Source organism: Paroedura picta, chromosome 10, assembly GCF_049243985.1.
Source record: "Paroedura picta isolate Pp20150507F chromosome 10, Ppicta_v3.0, whole genome shotgun sequence".
NCBI lineage: Eukaryota > Metazoa > Chordata > Lepidosauria > Squamata > Gekkonidae > Paroedura > Paroedura picta.
This window is the reverse complement of record NC_135378.1, coordinates 44,005,960-44,028,650: the sequence shown is the minus strand read 5'-3', so window position 1 is coordinate 44,028,650 and position 22,691 is coordinate 44,005,960. Positions and strand designations below refer to the sequence as shown.

General features: G+C 42.3%; 1 protein-coding gene across 5 annotated transcripts in view; it reads left to right on the top strand.

The window, feature by feature from the left end:
- Positions 1 to 22,691, top strand: part of PALLD (palladin, cytoskeletal associated protein) — a 221,280-nt gene that overhangs the window by 180,824 nt on the left and 17,765 nt on the right. For 4 of the 5 annotated variants that reach the window (XM_077353635.1, XM_077353637.1, XM_077353639.1 and 1 more), the window contains 6 exons: positions 4,675 to 5,370; positions 13,801 to 13,936; positions 15,050 to 15,151; positions 17,244 to 17,294; positions 18,107 to 18,328; positions 22,016 to 22,165. In XM_077353635.1, the coding sequence (XP_077209750.1) occupies positions 4,675 to 5,370; positions 13,801 to 13,936; positions 15,050 to 15,151; positions 17,244 to 17,294; positions 18,107 to 18,328; positions 22,016 to 22,165 (1,357 nt within the window). The remainder of the gene's footprint in view (positions 1 to 4,674; positions 5,371 to 13,800; positions 13,937 to 15,049; positions 15,152 to 17,243; positions 17,295 to 18,106; positions 18,329 to 22,015; positions 22,166 to 22,691) is intronic. The other variant, XM_077353636.1, reaches the window with a different exon arrangement.

Genomic DNA, 22,691 nt, shown 5'->3' with positions numbered 1-22,691 from the left:
GATGTAGTGGTTAGGAGTGCGGACTTCTAATCTGGCATGCCAGGTTCGATTCTGCACTCCCCCACGTGCAGCCAGCTGGGTGACCTTGGGTTCACCACGGCACTGATAAAACTGTGCTGACCAGGCAGTGATATCAGGGCTCTCTCAGCCTCACCCACCTCACAGGGTGTCTGTTGTGCGGAGAGGAAAGGAAAGGCGACTGGAAGCCGCTTTGAGCCTCCTTAGGGTAGAGAAAAGCGGCATGTAAGAACCAACTCTTCTTCTTCTAATGTCCAGTTTGTAGGATTTCTGTGTAGTTTTTTGTCATATTGCAGAATTTTGGGCCACTGGAAAGGGAACTTAGTAAATACCAGGAATTAGGGCAAAGAACCCATTCAAGTTTAACTGCTCTGTCCCTCCAGGAATCCATGGGATCTATGTTGCAAGAGTTCATTTAATTTAAATAGGACTGGTGCATTCTTCAGTTGTCCATCCCTTGATCAGAAATCCCCCCTTCATGAAAGGGTTCACTTCTTGAAAGTGTTCACTGTCACAGGAATGGACATGAGAGTGCGTGCTAAATACGATAGAACTATCCAGCGGAAGCTTGGGCTGGCTTTTGTATCTGCGGATTGTGATAGGTCGCTTTGCAGGGAGGAAAGTTGTTGTTTTTTAAAAATTAAGAATGGGAGTTTATTTTGTTGATAATGTAAAGAAAACTGCAGTGTTACCGCTACATTTACACATGTGCTAGTCTGCAACTGTTAAGGCCATGTAATATATGGTCCTCCGCTTACAGGGCAGTATTTAAGCCAAGATTTTATAGCTGTCAGCTCCACTACATGATAAACGCTGTATATGCATAGCATTATAAATATTTATATGCCAGATATACAGGAAAAGGTGTGAGCACCCACTAAAAGAAAACCCACAACAGCATCTGGCAGATTGAGTCAAATTCTGGACTTTCCAGCTGCAATAGACTGCACATAAACAAGCCAGTCAGATGACCCTTCCAATAAAGACCACACAAGGATGAAGCTGGTCTTTGCTTTGATAAGAGCTTTGCTTAAGGAGGTAGTGTTGCCACAACAGTCTCTGTAGTCATGACTCCTACGGGGCAGGGGGGAGAAGGAGCTTGTATATGACCTATCAGGCACAACTTGTCTTTGAGAAGCTCAGCCTGGCTGTGGTTCCATGTGCCCTGGTGGCTTCCCGATTAGATTGCTGTGAAACGTTTGGCACAGAACTGCCTTTGCAACATTCTAAAAAACACCAGCTTGGCCAAATGCACTTCCTCCATTTCTGATGGAGTTAACTTATTTGAGTACACTATATATGTATTACTACTGCTGGTGTCCAGTTTGGTGTCCAGTTTGTTTCTGATACCGGTTCCAAAATGCTGCTCTGTTAATTTTTGTAAGCCTCCTCAAGTGGCTTTGGTGGAGAGAGTAGGACTGAAATGCCTAAATTAAATAAACTTTAAAACTCTAAGGCAGGGGTGGTCAAATTGTGGCTTTCCAGGTGTCCATGGACTACAATGACCATAAGACCCTGCCAGCAGAGGGTCATGGTAATTGTAGTCCATGGACATCTGAAGAGCCACAGCTTGGCTACCCCCGCTCTAAAGGCTTGAGATTGGAAGGACCATATTCTCCAGCATGATCGTATCCATCAGTATCCCATCTGAATGGGGTCAAAGACTGTCCTGAGTTTTGGTTAGTTAGTTTGGGCTCTTGTGTTCTTGATCACTATCTAATTTTATGCTATTACTCTTGTGTCCCTGTTCAAAGTTCATGCTCATCTTGGAAATGTTTTGCCACAGAGTGTATTTTGTGACCCGATGTCTGTTTTAAGCGTTTAGCTACTCCAAGGGTCCCTTGTGAGGGGAAAACAAAATATTTTATTGAACAATTGTATATAATGTTTATTTATTTACATCACCTATACTCCTTTCTTCCCAGTGAGGACCCAAATTGCCTTACATCAATCTCCATTTTATCTTCCCAACGACCGTTTGAGATTGGTTAGGATAAGACGAAATTTGAACCTGGACCTCTCAGATCCTGGTTGCAAAAATATTGCAGCCTCGGAATTGGAAAGTGCTGTCAAGTCACAGCGGATGTATGGTGACCCCGGAGGGTTTTCAAGGCAAGCACATTCAGAGATGGTTTGCCATTGGCTGCCTCCACATCACAACCCTGCTGTTCCTTGGTGGTCTTCCCTCCAAATTCTTGACGGGGCAGACCCTGCTTAGTTTCCAAGATCTAACGGGAAGGGGCTAGTCTGGGAGGCTGAGGTGGACTTTGGAGAAGGGAGGAGCCTGAGTGGAATATGATGCCATACAGTCACCTTCGAAGCATCCATTTTCTCCAGAGGAATGGGTTTCTGTTGCTGGGAGATGAGCTGTAATTCTGGGGAATCACCAGGTCCTTCCTGGACCCTGGTACCCCTATTCTCACCCAGTATACTCCCCTCTCACAGGGCTTCTGTCCATACAGATCCCTTTTTGGTAGACCCTCTCCCTTTTCACCAGTGGAAAATCTGGTTGGATTGTAGCTCAGACTTGAAGGGGCTGAGCAAAGACAAGAATGAGTACTGAGAACAATTACCGTTGGCCTTGTCGCACTTTTAAGCTGCATGGAGAGAGTCCCACTTGAAACTGAAGGTTTAGAGCTCTCCTCTCCCTTTTGCCATATATTTCCTACTCACTTTCTTACATTGTACAGCCCCCCAACATTCACCTCCCTCCCTTCCTCACTGGAAATTTCCCCCTGCTTGCTTTCTTTTCCTCCTCCTAAGAATCCAGCTTCTGAAAGATGCTCTTAAATGTCATCCCTATTCAGTGGTACCTTTAACAGGGTAGAAAATTCTCCAGCAAATCAGTTTCTCTTCCTTTGTTCCTAGCCCCCCTAGCTTTGGGACATAAGTGGAGGGAAAACTGGGTTTAGGGATACATACCTAAAGACACCCACCACGGCCCAATATCCTTGAAGCATCAAGTTGGACAAGAAGCGACAAACTGCCCATTTCCCTTCAGCTTAACAGCAAGCCCTGCTGACCAAAGGTTATTATGCCTGTGCACTAGAATTCCATGGCATCATGAAGGTAACCTGCATCATTCTCAAATAGTTTTGGAGCTTTTGAAAGAAAATTGCTGTGTGCCTGCATGATGCCCTGTCTGGCCCCATTTAGGGACTTGCCATGTGCAAACTTGAGGTGGCGATAGTAGCTAGAGTAATAAAACTAATCTTAGTTGTGTGTTCCCCCCCCCCCCCATTGTGGACTAGGTTATAGGTAACCTGTCCTCCTTCTTGTATGTGTCTTTTATGAGGATTAAAGAGGGTTAAGGTTAAGATGCTGTCAAGCTAGTATGTAGTGAGGTATCTTGAAATATGTGCTTAGCCTTAGAAAGGAAAGAGGGATCTACTTTAATCCACGCTTAGAGAAACAACCTTCAATCGGTTACTGAAAGTTGACCAAATAAGAACAGATGACTCCAAATGAGAAAGTGGGTAAGAATCTTCCTTGGAGCTAAGCAACAATGCAGAAACATAACTATGGCTTGTTAAAATGGCATAGCGATCATAATCTGCCGCCAAATAGTTTTCTGAATTGAGTTATCTATGTGCAAACACACACCCCTCCCCCAATCTCTGTGGCATTTTTCAGGCATTTGACAATTGGATACAGATTAGTGAGAAATTATCCTGTATAACTTAAAAGGCATCACTTTGCATGTGTGTGTTGTATTCTGTCATGTTTTCTCTTTCTGTGGCAGGATTTATTTACTTTCTGGCATTCCATCAAATTCACAAGGTTAACCCATGCCAAAACACTATCATCCTAAGAAATTAAAGAACAAGTTTTGCTGGAGGTTTTGATAATAAAAGAGGAAATTATTACCATTTCTATTCCAGCTCATAGGCATTCATATCTAATTGTTTTGTATTTACTTTATTCTGTTTTTATTGTAAAATATGTTTGCATAAAATATCCTGTTCATAGATGGTTAGATTAAGAGCCTGGAAGGGTATAATATTCCTGATTTCTATCCATGGTTACAAGATTGGCAGTACTATATAATAGTGTTGTCCTTTCCTATATTATGCAGATACTCCCTGCTTTCCTTCAATACCTGTATTAACCAATTGCTGTTTCACCTAAAGTTGGCATGCTATTCTATTCTATCTTTATTCTCCTTCAGCAAAGGAGCCCAGGGTTGCATAAGCCACCTCCTTTTGTCCTTACAAAGCTCCGCGAGGTAGGCTAACTTTAGAGAGAATTACAGGCCCCAGGATATTAAATGAGCTCAGTAGGGAATAGAACCTGGTTCACCCCAATCCTAATCTATCCACAGCACTCCACTGACTCTAACTTTAAACCCCTTCAACTTGAAGCTAGTTTCACACCCTGGTTTCCAGTTCTGGTTATTAAGAGGACTCTGGTTAAGTTGATGTAGCTCTTCACCCAGCAGGAAGGGCTGGGAGAATTCACACATGAGAGGAAATGATCTCGAGGGGGAGGAAATGTATGATGCCACGTCTTGTTCCCAAACAGTTAGTCATGGTTAGAATGCCTTGCCTGCAGACAGCCAAGTAGGTAGTTCACTCTTTTCTCTTCCGACCCCATGCAAAAAAGAAGCAAAAATTCCCTTTCATCTAACCAGATCTCTTTTTTAATGTATATCCACAGGGACCCTTTAAGACTTCAGCAGCTGCAGAACCAAGTCCGCCAGGAAAAAGAAGCGAGTCAGTGTTCTCATCAGCAACAAGTTGGTGTCTACCAGAGCCTGCCCTCCTCGCCATCTTTCCCCCCTCCACCTTCATTCCAAGAACTTGAATCCAGCCACTCCATTGTTCCTCCTGGGCAAATGAGCGTTCTCAACTCTCATTCTGCTCCCACTATGCAGTCCTCCAGCTCCTTCAACTATGCCCGTCCTAAGCAGTTCATTGCCGCCCAGAACATCAGCCCTGCTTCAAGCTACATGACTCCTTCATCAGGATCTTCCACCTCCAGCCTCCCATCCCCGATGTCTCCCACTGCTTCCCAGAAACAATTTGGCAGGACATCCATCCCCCCTTTCTCTCAACCTTTTGCTCCTGAAGGGGAATACCCCTGGCCTCCATCCTCTCCTTCACCACCACCGCCACCTCCCCCTGTTTTCAGTCCAGCGTCCACCTTTTCGGTGGCTGATTCCTTCCCACTGCCTCCACCTCCTCCACCTCCTCTCCCTGCCTCTGTTCCATCACCCTCCCGCAGTCTGTCTCCTACGTCTCGATTTTCCAACTCCACCCAGTCTCCAGCAGCCTTCCTCAGTTCCATGCTACCATCTCAGCCATCTCCTGTTGCCGTCAACGCACTAGGACTTCCAAAAGGTGTCACACCTCCGTAAGTAGAAACATTTGAACTTCTCAAACATTATGTCTCTTCTTTTCACTTTTAGTATTATGCCTTTTGATGCCTATCATGCGAAATTAGACATGATGTGGGAGACCCATAATACTTCTCACTGGCTTTTGACCCCTCCAAGCTAACTTGCAGCCAGACAAAATCAGAAAAGGGGTGGTTGGTGGTGGAAGTAATATTCTAGTGTTTTGTCCATTGTCTCACCAGTGAAATCACTCTTTTCAAGTTGCTGTTAGTGCCACAGGAGGGGAAAGACGTAAAAGCAGCCATTAATGATCATTAACAACCTTTTTAAAAAATGAGAGCTCCTAATTATGGATCACTTGAACCACATCTGTGATGATCTCTCATATTCTTGATATGAGGCCTCAATTTGCAGGGCAGTTATTTTGGGGATTATTGTGTATTTGTGCATCATGGACTTCTGTGTACCTTGGAGGACAAGCAGCCATGGACTCTTTTTTTCTTTCCTGGACAACATGTTCCTAGACATGGCCCATAAGTTGCTCAGTGCAGTTACATATTGTGGATATAGGAAGAAGGGTACTTTACTGTCTTTGCTTAATGCATATCCAGCTATGCTCTGCAGTGCTCTAATATTAAAAGGAGTGATCTGAAAACATCTGGAGGACAATTTGGTGATCCAAGGAAGTCAACATGGATTTGTCTCCAACAGGTCCTGTCAGACAAACCTGGTTTCCTTTTTTGACCAAGTGACAGGTTTGCTGGATCGTGGAAATTCGGTTGATGTCATTTACTTGGATTTTAGTAAAGCTTTTGATAAGGTTCCCCATGATGTTCTGATGGATAAATTGAAGGACTGCAATCTGGATTTTCAGATAGTTAGGTGGATAGGGAATTGGTTAGAGAACCGCACTCAAAGAGTTGTTGTCAGTGGTGTTTCATCAGACTGGAAGGAGGTGAGCAGCGGGGTACCTCAGGGATCGGTGCTCGGCCCAGTACTTTTTAACATATTTATTAATGATCTAGATAAGGGGGTGGAAGGACTACTCATCAAGTTTGCAGATGACACCAAATTGGGGGTACTGGCAAATACTCCAGAAGATAGAGACAGAGTTCAACGAGATCTGAATACAATGGAAAAATGGGCAAATGAGAACAAGATGCAATTTAATAAAGATAAGTGTAAAGTTCTGCATCTGGGTCAGAAAAATGAAAAGCATGTCTACTGGATGGGGGATACGCTTCTAGGTAACACTGTGTGTGAACGAGAACTTGGGGTACTTGTGGATTGTAAACTAAACATGAGCAGGCAGTGTGATGCAGCGGTAAAAAAGGCAAATGCCATTTTGGCTGTATCAACAGGGGCATCACATCAAAATCACAAGATGTCATAGTCCCATTGTATACGGCAGTGATAAGACCACACCTGGAGTACTGTGTGCAGTTCTGGAGGTCTCATTTCAAGAAGGACGTAGATAAAATTGAAAGGGTACAGAGGAGAGTGACGAGGATGATCTGGGGCCAAGGGACCAAGCCCTATGAAGATAGGTTGAGGGACTTGGGAAGGTTTAGCCTGGAGAAAAGGAGGCAGAGAGAGGACATGATAGCTCTCTTTAAGTATTTGAAAGGTTGTCACTTGGAGGAGGGCGGGATGCTGTTCCCATTGGCTGCAGAGGAAAGGACACGCAGTAATGGGTTTAAACTACAAGTACAACGATATAGGCTAAAGTAAAGGTAAAGGTATCCCCTGTGCAAGCACCGAGTCATGTCTGACCCTTGGGGTGACGCCCTCTAGCATTTTCATGGCAGACTCAATACGGGGTGGTTTGCCAGTGCCTTCCCCAGTCATTACCGTTTACCCCCCAGCAAGCTGGGTACTCATTTTACCGACCTCGGAAGGATGGAAGGCTGAGTCAACCTTGAGCCGGCTGCTGGGATTGAACTCCCAGCCTCATGGGCAAAGCTTTCAGGCGGCTGCCTTACCACTCTGCGCCACAAGAGGCTCATACGATATAGGCTAGATATCAGGAAAAAAATTTTCACAGTCAGAGTAGTTCAGCAGTGGAATAGGCTGCCTAAGGAGGTGGTGAGCTCCTCCTCACTGGCAGTCTTCAAGCAAAGGTTGGATACACACTTTTCTTGCATGCTTTAGGATGCTTAGGGCTGATCCTGCATTGAGCAGGGGGTTGGACTAGATGGCCTGTATGGCCCCTTCCAACTCTATGATTCGAATAGGTTTGTTGGATATCTTCAATCATAGCTAAATGCTTGATGGGTACATGTTGCTGGTCAGAGATGCTTGTGTTTTGGTTGTGTGCTCTACAAATACAGAGGTCTTGGCCATATACATAGAGTCTAGCATCTAAGCACCTATTTCCAGGAAGACAGAGTGTGGGCAATGGTTGGTAGGATTTCATCAACTGGTGGTAGAAGTTGTACATACTTTGTCTCTTTCTTACAAACAGATGTATACATGTAGTTTCAGGTTGTATATGCATTCACTGCAATATGCGAGTCGATCTTCTTATTCTCATTATGTGTACCTGTTCACCAGTTGGATAGCTCCCCCCCCCAAATTATAATTCTCCAGGCCCCTATCAAATGTGTCTTGCCAAACCTTGCATTTTTAACTTTCCTTGTTGTCATGAGTCCTCCTTGCAATCTTTGCCATAATTCTGTGAAATTGAGTCAAATGGTTAGCAGGTCTCCTCCAGTCTACAGCAGTTATTAAATTGCAGTTGACCTAGTTACCTTGTTCTCTATAAGTAGTAGAGAGGGTTGATGTAACATAAAGTGTATAAATGCCTAGCTATCCAAGAGAAATTGCCTTTTGCAGGTAACACTTAGGGACAAACAATGTTTTGCAGAGCACAAGTTTCCTTGGTGTACTGGAAAAGGTACTTAAACATTTTTGTGCTCAACTACTCAACTACTCACTCTGTGCATGCATGCATGCACACACACAGACTCCTTAGTGGAGCTTTTTGATGCCCAGGTATAAGGTAAATAGCCTGATGAGAAAATCAGCCAAAATGGAAGTATTGAGCATCCCAATTTTTGTCCTAGGCTCCATCTCCAAATCTCCAGGAGTTTCCCAACCTGGTTTTGGCAATCTTATCCCCTCGATCCTCCATCAGTGGCCAGGAAGGACCTGGCAACCTGATGCCTATGCCTTCTTGCTGCTGATGGGCTGGCCTCACTGGTCAGCAGCAGCACAAAGCAGGAGGCAGTGATGTCATGAAGCCACCTGGGACTTCCAGATCATTTTGCTATTGCCTGCTGTGCACCAGTGGGTCCAGTACAGCAGCAGCAAGCAGGTTCTGATACAAAGCCTGGGTCCTGCAGCCTGCTCTTCCACCACTATCAGATAAAAAGTTTGTTAAGCAGCAGCTGCCATTTTCTATGAATGCTTGTTAGTAGAGCTTTAACTATATTATGAAAGTTGTTATACCAGGGTTGGTGTGTGGTCCTGTTTTGGCCAGTGGTATTTCTCTGTAAGTGCAGGCAGTATGAACCAAGAAGAATTATGCTAGCTCTTGAATCATACCAGGGGACACCCTATTCCAGTTTGGATGCTGGTCAGCCTTCTTCCTTACTTTTCCTGTGCAATGCCTTCCTATTCATCATATTGTTCAGTGAAGGCTCCTCTGAGCTCCCTTCTCACTGCTTCCCAATTGCCTGTTTCCCTTTGGCTCACAGTTTGTAGAATTAATAGCTAACATGACCTCAACAGTTGTGGTGAAAGTTGAGGAAGCAATTGTTGAAAATATCCTACATATGTACAAGAATGGAATCCATATTTAACTTAGGCCAAAAGAAGACATCTTGATTTCCCATGGAGTCAACCTTCTATAAAGCTTTCAATCTAAGCTCAATAACACTTATTCCTAAATATGTGGCATGAAAGCATGTGCAATAAATATCACATAGGCATTTTAGCCCAAAGGAAATTCATCCTTGTAAATTAGAGGCCTCAGTAGGCTGTGGATTTGGCAGTGTTGCCTGAGCCATCATTGTTCAAGTGAACTTCTTCCAATTGGACAGTTTGAAGATGCTCATTTGCCAGTGTATAGGTTTATTCTTTCCAAAATCTTATTTTAAAAAACTGACTAAAATGTAGGTTTCTTCCTGCATAAAGAAAACATTAGAAATAGCAACTCTGGTACCCAGTAATCATCAGTTTAGCATTAAACATTGGCTTGAAGCAACAAAAAAGTTTGCATCTGTAAGAAGGACTGGATAGAGAAGGCAACACCACTCATTGTGCGTGGGACGCCCCCCCCCTTTAAAATTGCTAGAGACATTTAGCCCTATTCCTTCCACCATAGTACTGTAAAGCCGCTTGGCAAACACTGTACTGGAAGCTTACTAGATTTAAAGAGCTCTGCTTTCATATTTTTCAGTGTGGGAAAGCTCTGGATAAAGAGGTTAGTGAGGGCTCATGCCCCTGATCAGCTGAGATGTGAGATATTGCTCTCCTTTTTTGGAAAGACTCCCACCTTTTCAGTCTTTCAGCCACAGCCAGGGTATTCCTGGCTGTTGTCATTCCTGGTTTTTGCTTACCAGCAATATTTGTAATTCTTTTTCCAGTAATTCTTCCTTCCCATTTATTCTTCCTTCCCGTTGCTTCTGTCTCAGTATTTGACACTAGAACATGCAGATAATTTGCCCCCTGGCAGTTGTATTGAAAACCAAAATGTAAATTATCCTTGAACTAGAATGTGGCCAGAAATGAGACTGTATAATTTAAGTGTGTGTGATGGGGTGTCTTTTGGATTGACAGGTGTGCATTTCTGCGTCAGATGCAAAGGTAGACCTCTGGTTATATACACATTAAGGAGGAGAATGAGCCATGTAGTTGAAACAGGAACTGGTTCTATTTATTCCTCTATGTTTATGAAAGTCCAGTTTTCACTTGTCTTGGAAGGCCAATCCAGATTTTTCCATTTGTTTATGCTCATGAAATTGCCTGGGTATGCCTGAAAGCACAGCTGGCTCATAGGGAGACATTGAAAATATACAGTATATAACCACTAGAAAGAGAGCATAGTATTAGTCATCCATGCATGGCCAGACTGGAATCCCTTTCAAAGACAGGGGGGAAATTCATTTTCAGCTTATGTGTATATTAGCTTGAAAGTATCAGACTTAAGCAGGATTTGCTGAGGCTTGGTTGTCCACATTTTGGTAACATTACTCAGGTCATTCACTAGCACCCAACTATATAAGAATTGCTAACAGTAATGGCCTTCAATAGGAATAACATGTACCAAATTTAATAAATACCTTTGAAACTTGAGAGGAAATCTTGTTTTGGAATGAACATTGTTTATACTTTGCACAATTACCATAAGGTATCTTTTCTCTTTATTGCTGATGTTAAATTTAATAGCTATTTCCATGTTCTGCAGAGCAGTAAATCACTCTGAAAGATCTATGAGAACTGAAAGGATTAAGGAATGCTGCAGGGGAAATAGTGTCAAAGTTTTTGCCTTTCTCTGAGTTAAAACAGCTGGCCATCTCTTTCAAATGTGCTTTAAAAATTGGTTTACTAATTACTGACAGTTGACATGTTCAAGGACTTTTAGATTCCTTTTCCTCATATCAATGGTTCTGAGCAATCTCAATGGAAGGTTCTATATCACTATAACAGCCTTTCTCAACTTTTTTAACATTGGAAAACCCGTGAAACATTCTTCAGGCTTCAAGAAACCCCCAAAGTGGTGTGATCATGAAGAATATGGTTTGGAAGCATAGCTATGTACATGCCCACCTGGGCCCATCCCATTCCTACCCCTTCCAGGCCCATCAAAAAAAAACCACGCTGCAACAAATATGTGTTAATTCGTTGCAATGGAGAGACCCATCTAGCTGGCAGCTGGTGTATGAGCTGGCGATTCATCGTTACCACCCTCCCCCGAGTGAAAAGAAAAATCCCCCCCCCCCTGCACGGGTGCGATTTTTGGCCGAAAATAAAGGGAACTTGCAAACGGGGCTGTGTTGTGCTTAGGGACTTAGGGGAGTTTTACAGCACTTCTGTGGAGGGACTGCATTCGGAGAAGCCTCGGTGGGTGAATGAAGGCTCACTGGTTCATTGCTTTCTACTCGCTCCGAGAAAAAAAAATGGCAATCGCTTCACTGGAAGTTCGGAGGAGAGAGCCAGGGGGAGGGACTTTGTTGAAACCGCAACAAAGGGAACGCACAGGTCTTTTTTCTAGTGTTGCAGATTGTTTGCAAGAGTATAGCGCCTTTCGGAGGGTGAATCCACTTTTCCCGATTTCCCTTGAAGCGCTACAACAAATTGCTTTTTGCGGGACTGTTTCAGGAGTGTGGCAGATTGTGTGCGACGTTTTGCGGAACTGCAAATTAGTAGCGTGTACAATTTGCAAGCCTTCTGCTAAATTTAAGTCATGCGGAATGGCCCTGCATTTCAGCACTGTTCTGTCAGTGACTTAGTCAGGGTCTCCGACACCAGTAATGGCTAACTAATTGGACAGTGGGCTAATTCAGAAGAGTTAACTAGACTGCAAAAACAGAGATTTTTTCCAAGGTTCTCTCTGAATTTTCAGTCTATTATTTTGATGGGTTTGCTCGCCAAAAAGTAAAACCCCTAGTGATTCAATAAGATGTGTTCCTATTGGGTCAAAGTGAAATCTGTAACTGCCTCATCTTTCAGAGTCTGTATCTGGTGATTAATAGAAAATAAAGAAGAAAGTCACTTGCTGAGAAGGTGAAGTTAGATCAGTGAGCACAGGCTAGCTGTTTACTACCTCTCTCCTTCCAGCCTTTGACCCGTTAGAGAAGAATTAATTGGAAATAGTAGGACTAGCTTCTGAGTATCAAAAGCTGTAACTGGGTGCATATTGTATCATGATACTTCAGAGCATAATAAAGATGGCAATCTTCTTAAAGAATAAAAATAAGGAGCTGTATGATCCCCATGCATCAACCCGAGATCTGTTCCACATATCGCAAACCAATTAAACTTAAAATCCTGGTTCAAAAGAAAAGCTTGTTCCAGGAGATGTGTACCCCGATAAGGGAGGATATTTTAAGCTTTTTTTTTTTTGTTCAAAGGCCCTAAATTCACAGTATTGGCACAAAAGGCCTTTTTAGATTTAGATTTTGTGGCGTCAGAAGTTGATTTTTGCCTGGTGTTCTCTCGATGTCAGCGGTAAATGTTTTGATTTCTCATTTAGCAGTCTGAACGTTTACTATCTTCTGTAGATCGTAAACTCATCAAATAGTTCTATATTTAATGCAAATGAACAGATAGGCAAACAAAAGGTGAGTTCTTGCGTGGTCATTAATTTTTTTATAAATGCTATTGATTGATCTTTAATTTGCAAATGAGTTTATACACTGGCTTGCATTCTACAAGTCAGTTGAGACTCAGACTATATGTTACCATGACCATGAGTCCAACACCGTGTTTTAAATAAGAATTCAGACATTTCAATATGTTGCAAGAGCCTGCATTGCAGCAAGACCAGGCAATCTTGCGTCCACCTGCACATCTTTTCAAGTGCCCCCTTCCCAGTGGCATTTTTAAGTGGCTGAATGCATCTCTAAAATTGCATTGGCATCCCCAGGCTTGACCCATGGAGCTGATAACATTTAGTGTGGCCCTCAGCCAAGCCTGAAATCTTCCTCTGGGCCAAGGCACTTGATAGAGGAGGCTCTTCTGTCAGAGGCAAGAAGCTTGGGGTGGCTTCAAATGTGGTCGAGCAGAGAAGTAGGAGATGAGATGTCGCTTTGATACAGTCAAGGCAATTACCATTCATTCTAAATTTTTGCAGAGTTGAAATAAAAATTGCTATTATAGTTATTGAAGGCTTTCTCTGCACTTACAATGATTCCTCATTGTCATGGCAGCATTTCACAGAGTAGTTTATTTTTGTTCATAGATAAATACATTGTGGAATCATTTCTGAATGGTATTAAAAGCTTTCCCTGTACTGTTGGCTAGTTGCCTTTCCTTGTACTGTTTTGTGTAGTACTACTGAACAATGTTATCTGTAATCTGTAACATAAATAAATCTGATTGGGCCCTTGGAGAGTCACTTGCCCTGGAGAACCAATCAAGCATCCCCAACTGCCTTTCCTTCCACCTTCCAGTTGCATGAAGAGGGAGCGGTCAGGTAAGGCGGCCCCTGGCCCAAACAGCTCTGCCACGGCTTTTCCAGGCCTTGGCAGGGCTGCCCAGATGATAGGGGAGAAGGAGGCAAGGAGCTCCTGCCTGAGCTTGCCCCCAACCCAAGTAGCCCTGCCGGGGCCTCGCCAGACCCCAGCAGAGCTGTCCGGTGGGGGGCTAGAGCCCATTGCATTTTTTGTACAATGGACATTTCTGCTAGTAAGTTAATCATTTCATTGCAAAGACAAATTGTTCAGTTGTGTTTTTATAAATGGAATCAATTAGGTCTGTAACCTACTCGTATATTTTTGCAGGGGATTTCCAAAGAAAACAGGTAGAACAGCAAGGATTGCATCTGATGAAGAAATTCAGGGCACAAAAGATGCAGTTATCCAGGATCTGGAAAGAAAACTTCGCTTCAAGGAAGACCTGTTGAACAATGGTCAACCAGTAAGTGACAGGAAGGTTCAAAGGGGGCTTTGGGTATTTAGAGAAGTGTTCTGAACCATTCCCCCAAATCTCATGTTCAGAAAGGACAGGATTCATGGCTCAGTGGTAGAAAATCTACAATACCTGCAATAGGCTCCAAATTCAATCATCAGCATCTCTAGCTGAAAGAATTAAGTAGTAGGAGATGTGAAAGACCTCTGCCTGAAGCTCTGGAGAACTACTGCCTATCTAAGTAGACAACTGTTTGACCGACCAAAGGTCTGATTCAGTATAAAACATCTGTTAGGGGTGAGAGAAACAAATATTTGCAGTCTTCATAGAAGATACATGGTTCCTGAATGTCTAAATAAATAGCTAGCCAAGGAAATCCATCTACTGTCTCTAATAAGTTGGTTTTCATTACCTGAAGATGCGATCTGAAATTATCATACTGTTTTATATTTTCAGTGAACAATTTTATAACTAAGACATAAAAGTAGTACTTAGTCAACGGCTTTCCCCCCTCCCCAACTTTTCTTTTGGGAGTAAAATAAATAGCATCACTTTGTCATGCAGTATAGATTTTAAAGGGAAAAAAATGCGCAACTGCGCCACAGCAGTAAAAATTATTTTTTCCCTCGATAAATACTATTTAATGTGAATATAACAAAGTACTTTAAATGGACCAATTCTTGTTGTTGTTTACTTACTCAAATTAGGCACTATAGTATGTATCAGATGTGATTGGGTCATTACATCATTCCCAATACAGTGTGATATCCAGAGGAACCTGCACTTTGCATCTCTCTTTGAGTCAGTAATCAGCATGATGATTAGATTAGAAGAGGTGTGAATGGATGAGTGATTCAGACAGAAATACAAAGAATGGGTGGGGGTGGTGTTTTACTTCTGCATGCACTAAAAGATATATCTGCATGTATATGTGTGCATGTGTCTATTATAATGTCAGCTATATATATGATGTACTTCTGGTTATAGAGATCCGGGGAAACCTGTTCCAGAAACTAACTTGTTATATCAATGAACTTCAAAATGTGCTGCAGTTGTTCAGCATGTGTTCCTCATGCTTATTAGCCTGAGATATTGGAACTCCTTTTTCTCATTTTGGTTTAGAAGTTAACCTACGAGGAGAAGATGGCTCGTCGACTGCTAGGGGCTGACAGTGCTGCTACCGTCTTCAGTATCCAGGAGCCAGAAGAAGACATGACACTCCAGGTGCTGCTATGGCACTTTCCTCTTGCAAAGCACAACAGCCATCTCTTCTTTTTCCTCTGCATCTTCCTCCCCTCCTTCTTTTGGAGGTTTGATTAAATCAGTGCTTGACTGGCCCTTTGGCTTGAACCATACACTATTGCTCAGAGAAGGCTGCTTCCTTCCTTTCCACTCCCCCAGGACTTTTCTCAAGCTTTGACTGCCTGAGGACAATTGGCTAAACCAGACCTCTGCCTGTAGTCCTTGCCTGAGGGAAAAATAGACATGTCTGAGGGCCAAGCTAGGCAATGTCAGAATGTGCCATGCCTCATCTGTAGTGGAATCCCATAATACCCAGCCCATATATAATTGATTGCGTGTAAGGAAGACTAGAATTGCCCCTATGAATGGGATAATCACATTCCTTCCCCCACCAACTCAAAGAGAGAAGGAATATGTAATTCAGCACTGAAGGTGCAAATTTTCTAGCCTGTAAGAAAGTTTAGATTAGGTTTCAAGCAGGGTTTATTAACTGGTAAGAGACTGCTGAAGAGAGAATAGGTAGTTGCTGGTGTTTGTCAGCAGCCCTGTCCACATGTTACATGAACCTGCATGCATGTGGGTACACCTGCTTACAAGAAAGAACCAAGACATGTTCACTTTATACATGAAACCAGGGACAAGTACTTGAGTAAATGTTTTCACATGTTCAGTGCTACATTCATTGAATTTAACATGAGAATTATTTAAGGCCCATATAAAGAATACATGTGTACACTAGTGTGTACACAGTTTGAATATGCATTCACAGTACTTTGTAAAAAGGGGTTACTGTTTGAGCCAGAGCTAGCTAAGATAGCTATGTGCCTCCTGGCAACTGGAAGGAGATGGGAGGGATTTGCCAGGAGAAAAAGGTAAGCCCAGGCCATGTTGCTAGTGATGTCATCATGCCAACTATTTGCAGGCAATGTTCTTGTATTTGGGCAAAAACACCAGGGCCTGATGGCAGGGGAGCCCTGCCTAGAGAAGTCTGGCCACCCTACCCAGAGTCTCCTCCTTGGGTAAGTAGCTTGTACATCAGGGCCCTGGGGAGGAGCAGAGCTGCTTTCTCATTGGCAATCAAGACCAGCTGCATGATGGTACTACCCTTGTATGCTTGGGAGTGAGCAGAAAGGGCAGTGTCGTAGGGGAAGCTGTTCCATACGCAGACTTCCATGCACAGGAAGAGATATCATGAGCTGCCTCAAGTGGGTCTGGGAAGGACAAGTTCAAATTTTCTAAATAGATAAATTGTGCCATTTTCCCTCATAACATGCTTAAATGTTACAGTGTGGGGGAGGGGGAATTAGCTTTTAAATTATAGAGCAATAATAACTCTTAGAAAATCTGAAGTTTGGCACAGGGATTGTGCAGAAATCCCTAAGAGACGAAACATGATATATATCCATCCTTCAAATCAACTAGCAGCAGTTCAAGTTAAAGCAGAAATAACCAGTTTTAAGGACCAGCTAGAACAAATGTAGGTTTCTGTTGGCAGATAGCAGTAGTTGGATTGAGATGGTTATATTTAATCATACAGATGGGTGCATAAATTTCTCTTTCATCTGCAAAAGTGTAGCATCTGCATATGGTATGGTAAGAGCTGAGTAGAAGAGGATAGATTCCCATCAAGCAAGGGTGCTTTAGCCAAAGCCATGTGTAACATTTGTACTTTTGTACCATACAGCAGAGTACTTTCAGTTCACTTTCCCTTCCGGCATACAGTGGGAGAACACTTTGAACATCTGCTTCTGTTCTTGTTCATTCTACCTCTCTGATCTTTCTGTGTTCAGCGATAAAACACAGTCCTTGTCATCTTGAGATCCCTTTTGTTGTCTCCGTATGGAAACTGCGTTTTGGCTACCACCCAAATTCAGCAGTGAAGTGACAAGTAGACTTTAAAGAATCACCAGTCATTTCTGCTTCTTCACTGAAATGCCCATGTTGGTGATTCAGACCATCCTTGTCAGTCATTTGCATGTGTTTTCATATGTAGTGAATTTTAACAAAAGAGCTCTCTGAGACTGCTGTGTATTTATCTTGTTTCCAGTATCCCTCTTTTCTTCTGCCTTTACAGGAAATTGGCTCTTTTGATGGTTCTGTACTGACTCCTGTGGATGTTCAAAAGGTTAAACTTTTCTCCTTCTTTCTTGGATTGCTGTCCACTGATGTTTTCTGTTTCCTTTCTTGGCTTTTACAATGCTGTCCCCAGACATTCACCATTGGTCTCGTCAGTTCCAGGGCATAATTCTTTAAAAGGCATAATATTTTGTTCTTTTATACAGTGGTTTCCCATGATTATATATATGCAATTTCTTTCCTAGAGATGGCTCTATGTGTATGTGAAATCCATGGTGCCCAATAAAGCTCTAATTACACACTAGACGTTTAACAAGTAACTACATGTTACTCTTACCTGTGTGGAAAGGTAGTCTCCCATAGCCTCCAAAGCCTTTTAACGCCAGTATTATCCGTATCTTTTGCTTCTCCACTGCAGGAAAATAGTGACACTGAGCTCATGCTAAGGCTGACATTTTGAGATGACCAGTTCCCTTTTTAGCAGAGCCACAGTATATTTACCAACATCTGCCACATGGACATCTGTTTCCAGCCATTGTTTAGTTGCATTCTCAAGGAAAGCTAATTGCAGTGTGGAACTGGAGGGGGGTGGATAGTTAGTGTGCGGCAGAAGTTTTAGGATGGCTTAAAATGCAATCCAGACGTCTTATTGCATGTGCCCATCGTTTCATAAGGAACTCATTTAGGACTGAGGTTGTTACAATTTGCTTGTCTATATAATGCCATTTCGTTCTTTGTGTGTAATGCTAATGGATGGTGGTGGGGGGGAGAGAAGCTACAGAATGGAGTTAATGAGGAGCATGTCAAACTATTTATCAAATAAAGATGGGACTTAACCTTGAATGTTTTATTTTTTGGTAGGAATACAAAGTATCCAGCTTTGAGCAGAGATTGATCAGTGAGATCGAATTTCGACTGGAGAGGACTCCTGTAGAAGAGTCAGATGATGAGATCGAGCATGGAGAAGAGCCCCTTGATAACAGCGTGGCACCATATTTTGAGATAAAACTGAAGCATTACAAAATATTTGAAGGAATGCCCGTCACATTTACCTGCAGTGTTTCTGGAAATCCAAAGCCAAAGGTGAGGGAATGAAAACCTGTCTGGAGTTGTACCTAAGAGAACCAGACTAGATTGGACAGGGACATCTAAAGGTGATTTCCTTATTTGTGGATAATGCAGGAAGTACGGGAGGTCTACAAGCAGATCCTTCTGTTTTTATCCCATCAGGAAAAAAAATCTATTTTTGTTTTAACTTGGGAGGTGGGTCAAGGCTAAACTTGGGCATCTGGTAACTTTCATCTCATGGCCAGGTAATTGTATGTCATGGCCATGTGACACTGTCGACCTGCTTGTACATGAGTCTGCATGTAAGGATTTCCTCAGGATGTGGCATTCCACTTATTGGAGATCTCTGTTTAATGTAAAATAACACAACATAATGTGCAAGTTTTTAAATGCCCCAGAACTCTTTATAAGATTGGATGTTAAAAAAACAAAAATAATGGTAGGGGAGGCCTGAAGAAGGGTTTTCTTGGATTAACTAATCATTTTTATATTTAGAATTGGATGGCTTTCAGGTTTTGGGTTGTTTTTTGTTGTTTGTTTGCTTGCTTTTTGCTCTGTCTTCCAAAAATTCCATGGATAGAATTTGATTCTCATCACACACTGGGTTCATTGAAGTCACCCGAGGATTCTTCTCAAGATGCAGACCAAGGGTTTTAGCAGCATGGACTGGGAGACCTTTTTGACTGCATTTTATGAACATGTGCCCAAACTTTGAAATAATTTGTAATAAATGTCTAGCCCATGTAATGCAATATTGCTAATAGTTTGAAATTTAATATAATTATTTTTATTTTGGTAATTTAAACATCTGACAGTTACAAAACCTATATTTTATCTGTCCCTCAAGTCTCGCATGCAGAAGTTGAGTATTTGCATGCATCTGTATATGCACAGTTTCATTTATTTATATTTTTAAAACATTTTTATGCTGCCTTTCCACACAGTTAGGATCATCAAGATGGGCCCATTAAAGTGGCCTCACAGATGAGATCTTGAATACCTTGGGTTTCAAAATTATGATTTCAGATTCTGAAGTGTGGATGTCTACATGTGAAAATATGAGCGTAGTGGGGGGGGGTTTCTCCATAATTCTTTTCCGTATCCTTCATCACAATTTGTTAGGTTGCAATTTTCAAAAACTTTGAAGTCTAAGTAGACAAAAGTATCACAGGGTAACATTAATTCCAGAGGTGAGAATATTGCTTTGAGATTGGGGGAGGGAAGTATTACACAACCAAGTTATACGTAAAAAGCCATACATGGAAGTGAATTTTACAACACTATAATCATGTTAATCTAGGACATCAGGTATATACAATTTAACGTCAGCATGTATCCCTGCTGATTTAATTCCTGGCAAGCCTTCTAATTCTGTAATGAAAGAAGTGTGTTATAAAATAATTACTGGCTCTTACAAGACCAACAGATGTCAAGTAACATTATGAAGCATACAAGTTCAAACTTATTTTTGCAGCTATGTCATTGCTAACCTATTGGTTTACAAATGATAACATATCTTTAGTGATTCAAATAAAAGTTAGGTCAGCATATGGAAACACATCAATAAGTCCTTTATTGGCACCATGGAAGTTTTGCAAGTTTGCACACGAGGAAGCAAGTATAACTAATGCCTCGGTAGTAATTAAATCATTTGACCTCATCAGTACCTGAGAATCCTACATGGAAGGCTTTTCTTTTCTGACAAGTAATCTTCAATGCAAGCCCCATGAGTATTGCTAAATGAGGGGGATATAGGTAGAAATAAAAGACCTGCCCTTTTAGCTCAGTAATAAATAGATGGTATCCAAGCATCAGGAAAGATTATGAAGTTGGAAGAGTTCTCTGCTGTAGTCTATGTGAATGCTGGATGTTTTGCTTGGAAATGTAAAGATCGGTAATGTTTCATCAGAGTGTCTGTCTAATATAAGCACATGAGAAGAATCCTGCTGGATCAGTTCAGAGCACCTGTTTCCAACAGTGGTTTACCATCTCAGCAGCTGGCATTCAGAAGTATATTACCCCTGAACATGGAGACCTCATAGCTAATAGCTGTAAAGGAACCTGTCCTCCTGGAATTTATCTAATCGACTTTTAAAGGTGTCAGGGTCAAACCAGAGGGGTACATTTCCTCATCTCCCTGCATTTTTTCAGATTTAATAAGCAGGTACTCAGGGGTCCAGTTTGGCTTGGACTGCTGGGGAGAGGGAGTCTCCCCTTCTCCTCTGGTTTCCTAACCTGAAACAGCCGTGTTGCTGTAATGATACTGGAACACATAAGGTTCTCAAAACAATAGAAGTTAAGCTCAGCTATGTATGTAAGCACTAGTTTAGAAATGGAGTAAATTCCAAGCCACAAACATAAATAGACTTTGGTAAATATACAATAAATGTAATGAAATAACCATAACATGTAGAACTCTCAAGTTGTCAATTATTACAGTGCCTCCTTGGGGCCATTTTTAAGACCCTTCTTGCAACATTCATTCCTTTCCTCCCCTGTTCCTGATTAGCTTCTTTCGCCAGCAGCTTGAATGCCAGCTCTCATCATTAAGCCCACCATCATAGAACATAGAAGATCAAAGCTCTTCCTGTGCGTTTTCCCTGCACTGTTTCATTCATAGTGGGATTCAGGAGAGTGGAGTAACAAATGCTATAAAGGGATTTATTGATTGGCCTAAATCAGGGGTAGTCAAACTGCGGCCCTCCCGATGTCCATGGACTACAAGTCCCATGAGCCCCTGCCAGCATTTGCTGACAGGGGCTTTGCTGGCAGGGGCTCATGGGAATTGTAGTCCATGGACATCTGGAGCGCCACAGTTTGACAACCCCTGGCCTTAATAATGGTTTTGAGGCAAATCCTGCTGTCCTTACTCTACTGCCAATGATGTGCAACCCCTGCATCGACCTACACTGTAAGTGCAACAGTCTGTGATGTTGGCCTTTTGTGCTCACATTGGCAACATCCTTCCTTAAGTATTGGTGCTTTGATAATGCTAGAACTGGTCCAAAAGTCAAACAAATTTAAGTCTGTATGAAGCAAGAAGCCCCCCCCCCCCAAGTTATTTTTCTTGTTCTGGTTCTTCCTGTTAAGCAGCCCTTTCCTCTCTCGTTTCAGTGACTGATAACATTTCAAAGTGATTATAAGCAGCAAGGACCTGCATAGATGTTTGTCTGAATACAAACATATCCTTGGTGGCCTTAGATGAGTAGGGCAGCACAGGGAACATTGGCTGCTGACATCTGATTCATATCACCCTTCTGGGGAAAGGCATTCAGTGACTAGGTTCTGGCTTAGCCTGACTAGACACAGAAGCTTGGCTTGACTGTCAATGCAATTCAATGAACGCCTTAAAAACAAACTACCACCAAAAAATCTTAAGAGTAGTTCCTGCATTTACATGATGTTGTTGCCATTGGCTTCTGGAGTCTGATGGGTAACTGAGTTTCATGTCAGGGTGTTAAACTAACACCCTGACATGACTTTAGCTGCTTATAAGGCCTAAGAGGTTGGAGCTGGATCTTCTTCATCTTCCTGTGTTTCGTAGAAATAAATTGTCTAATCTCGGGCATTTTGCAGCTAAGTGGGATGTGGCAGCAATTCAGAGTCCTCGTGCTCTGGTCAACCTTTGAAACATTCATGTTATTAGGAATTGTTACTGTATTCACCCTCTTTATTGCTTCTCATGGGGTTTTTTGGGTGCAGATCTATTGGTTCAAAGATGGGAAGCAAATCTCTAAAAGGAGTGAGCACTACAAGATGCAGAGGGAACTTGATGGGACCTGCTCTCTCCACACCACAGCCTCCACCCTGGATGATGACGGGAATTATACTATCATGGCTGCCAACCCACAGGTAAGACAGCTCTTGGCTCTAGAATAAGCATGCTTCGAGGCACAAATCTCCCTAAGTATTTACATCTGAGTTTTGAATAATTTAATTGATGGGTGATGTCATTCTGGAACAACCAGCACTTAAGACCTGTGTTCATCTGACACCAGTAGGGTGGGACATGCACAGGTTGCCAAGTTTAGAACAAGGTGCCGTTGGTAGATTATCATAACAATTATTTTGCCCTGTGATCTATTTCTAAGCAACTGCCAGTATATTAACATTTTCTTAAACAAACTTGAAATATCTGGTGCTGAAATGCTTCTGGACTTTATAAACACAGATCATGTGTGCTTGTGCTCCTGATCATCTTGTTGTGTAAAAAGAAACACAGGACTGCTGCTGAAAATGGCGGCATACTGCCTCTACAGTAAAACAGCCATGTGCTGATGATGGCATGTGTATCTTTGCCTTCCAAGTGTAGCCAATGGTGTGGCATGGAGAACCACACAGTGCTTGTGTGTTATGCTGTTAGCATTCATGGAGGCAT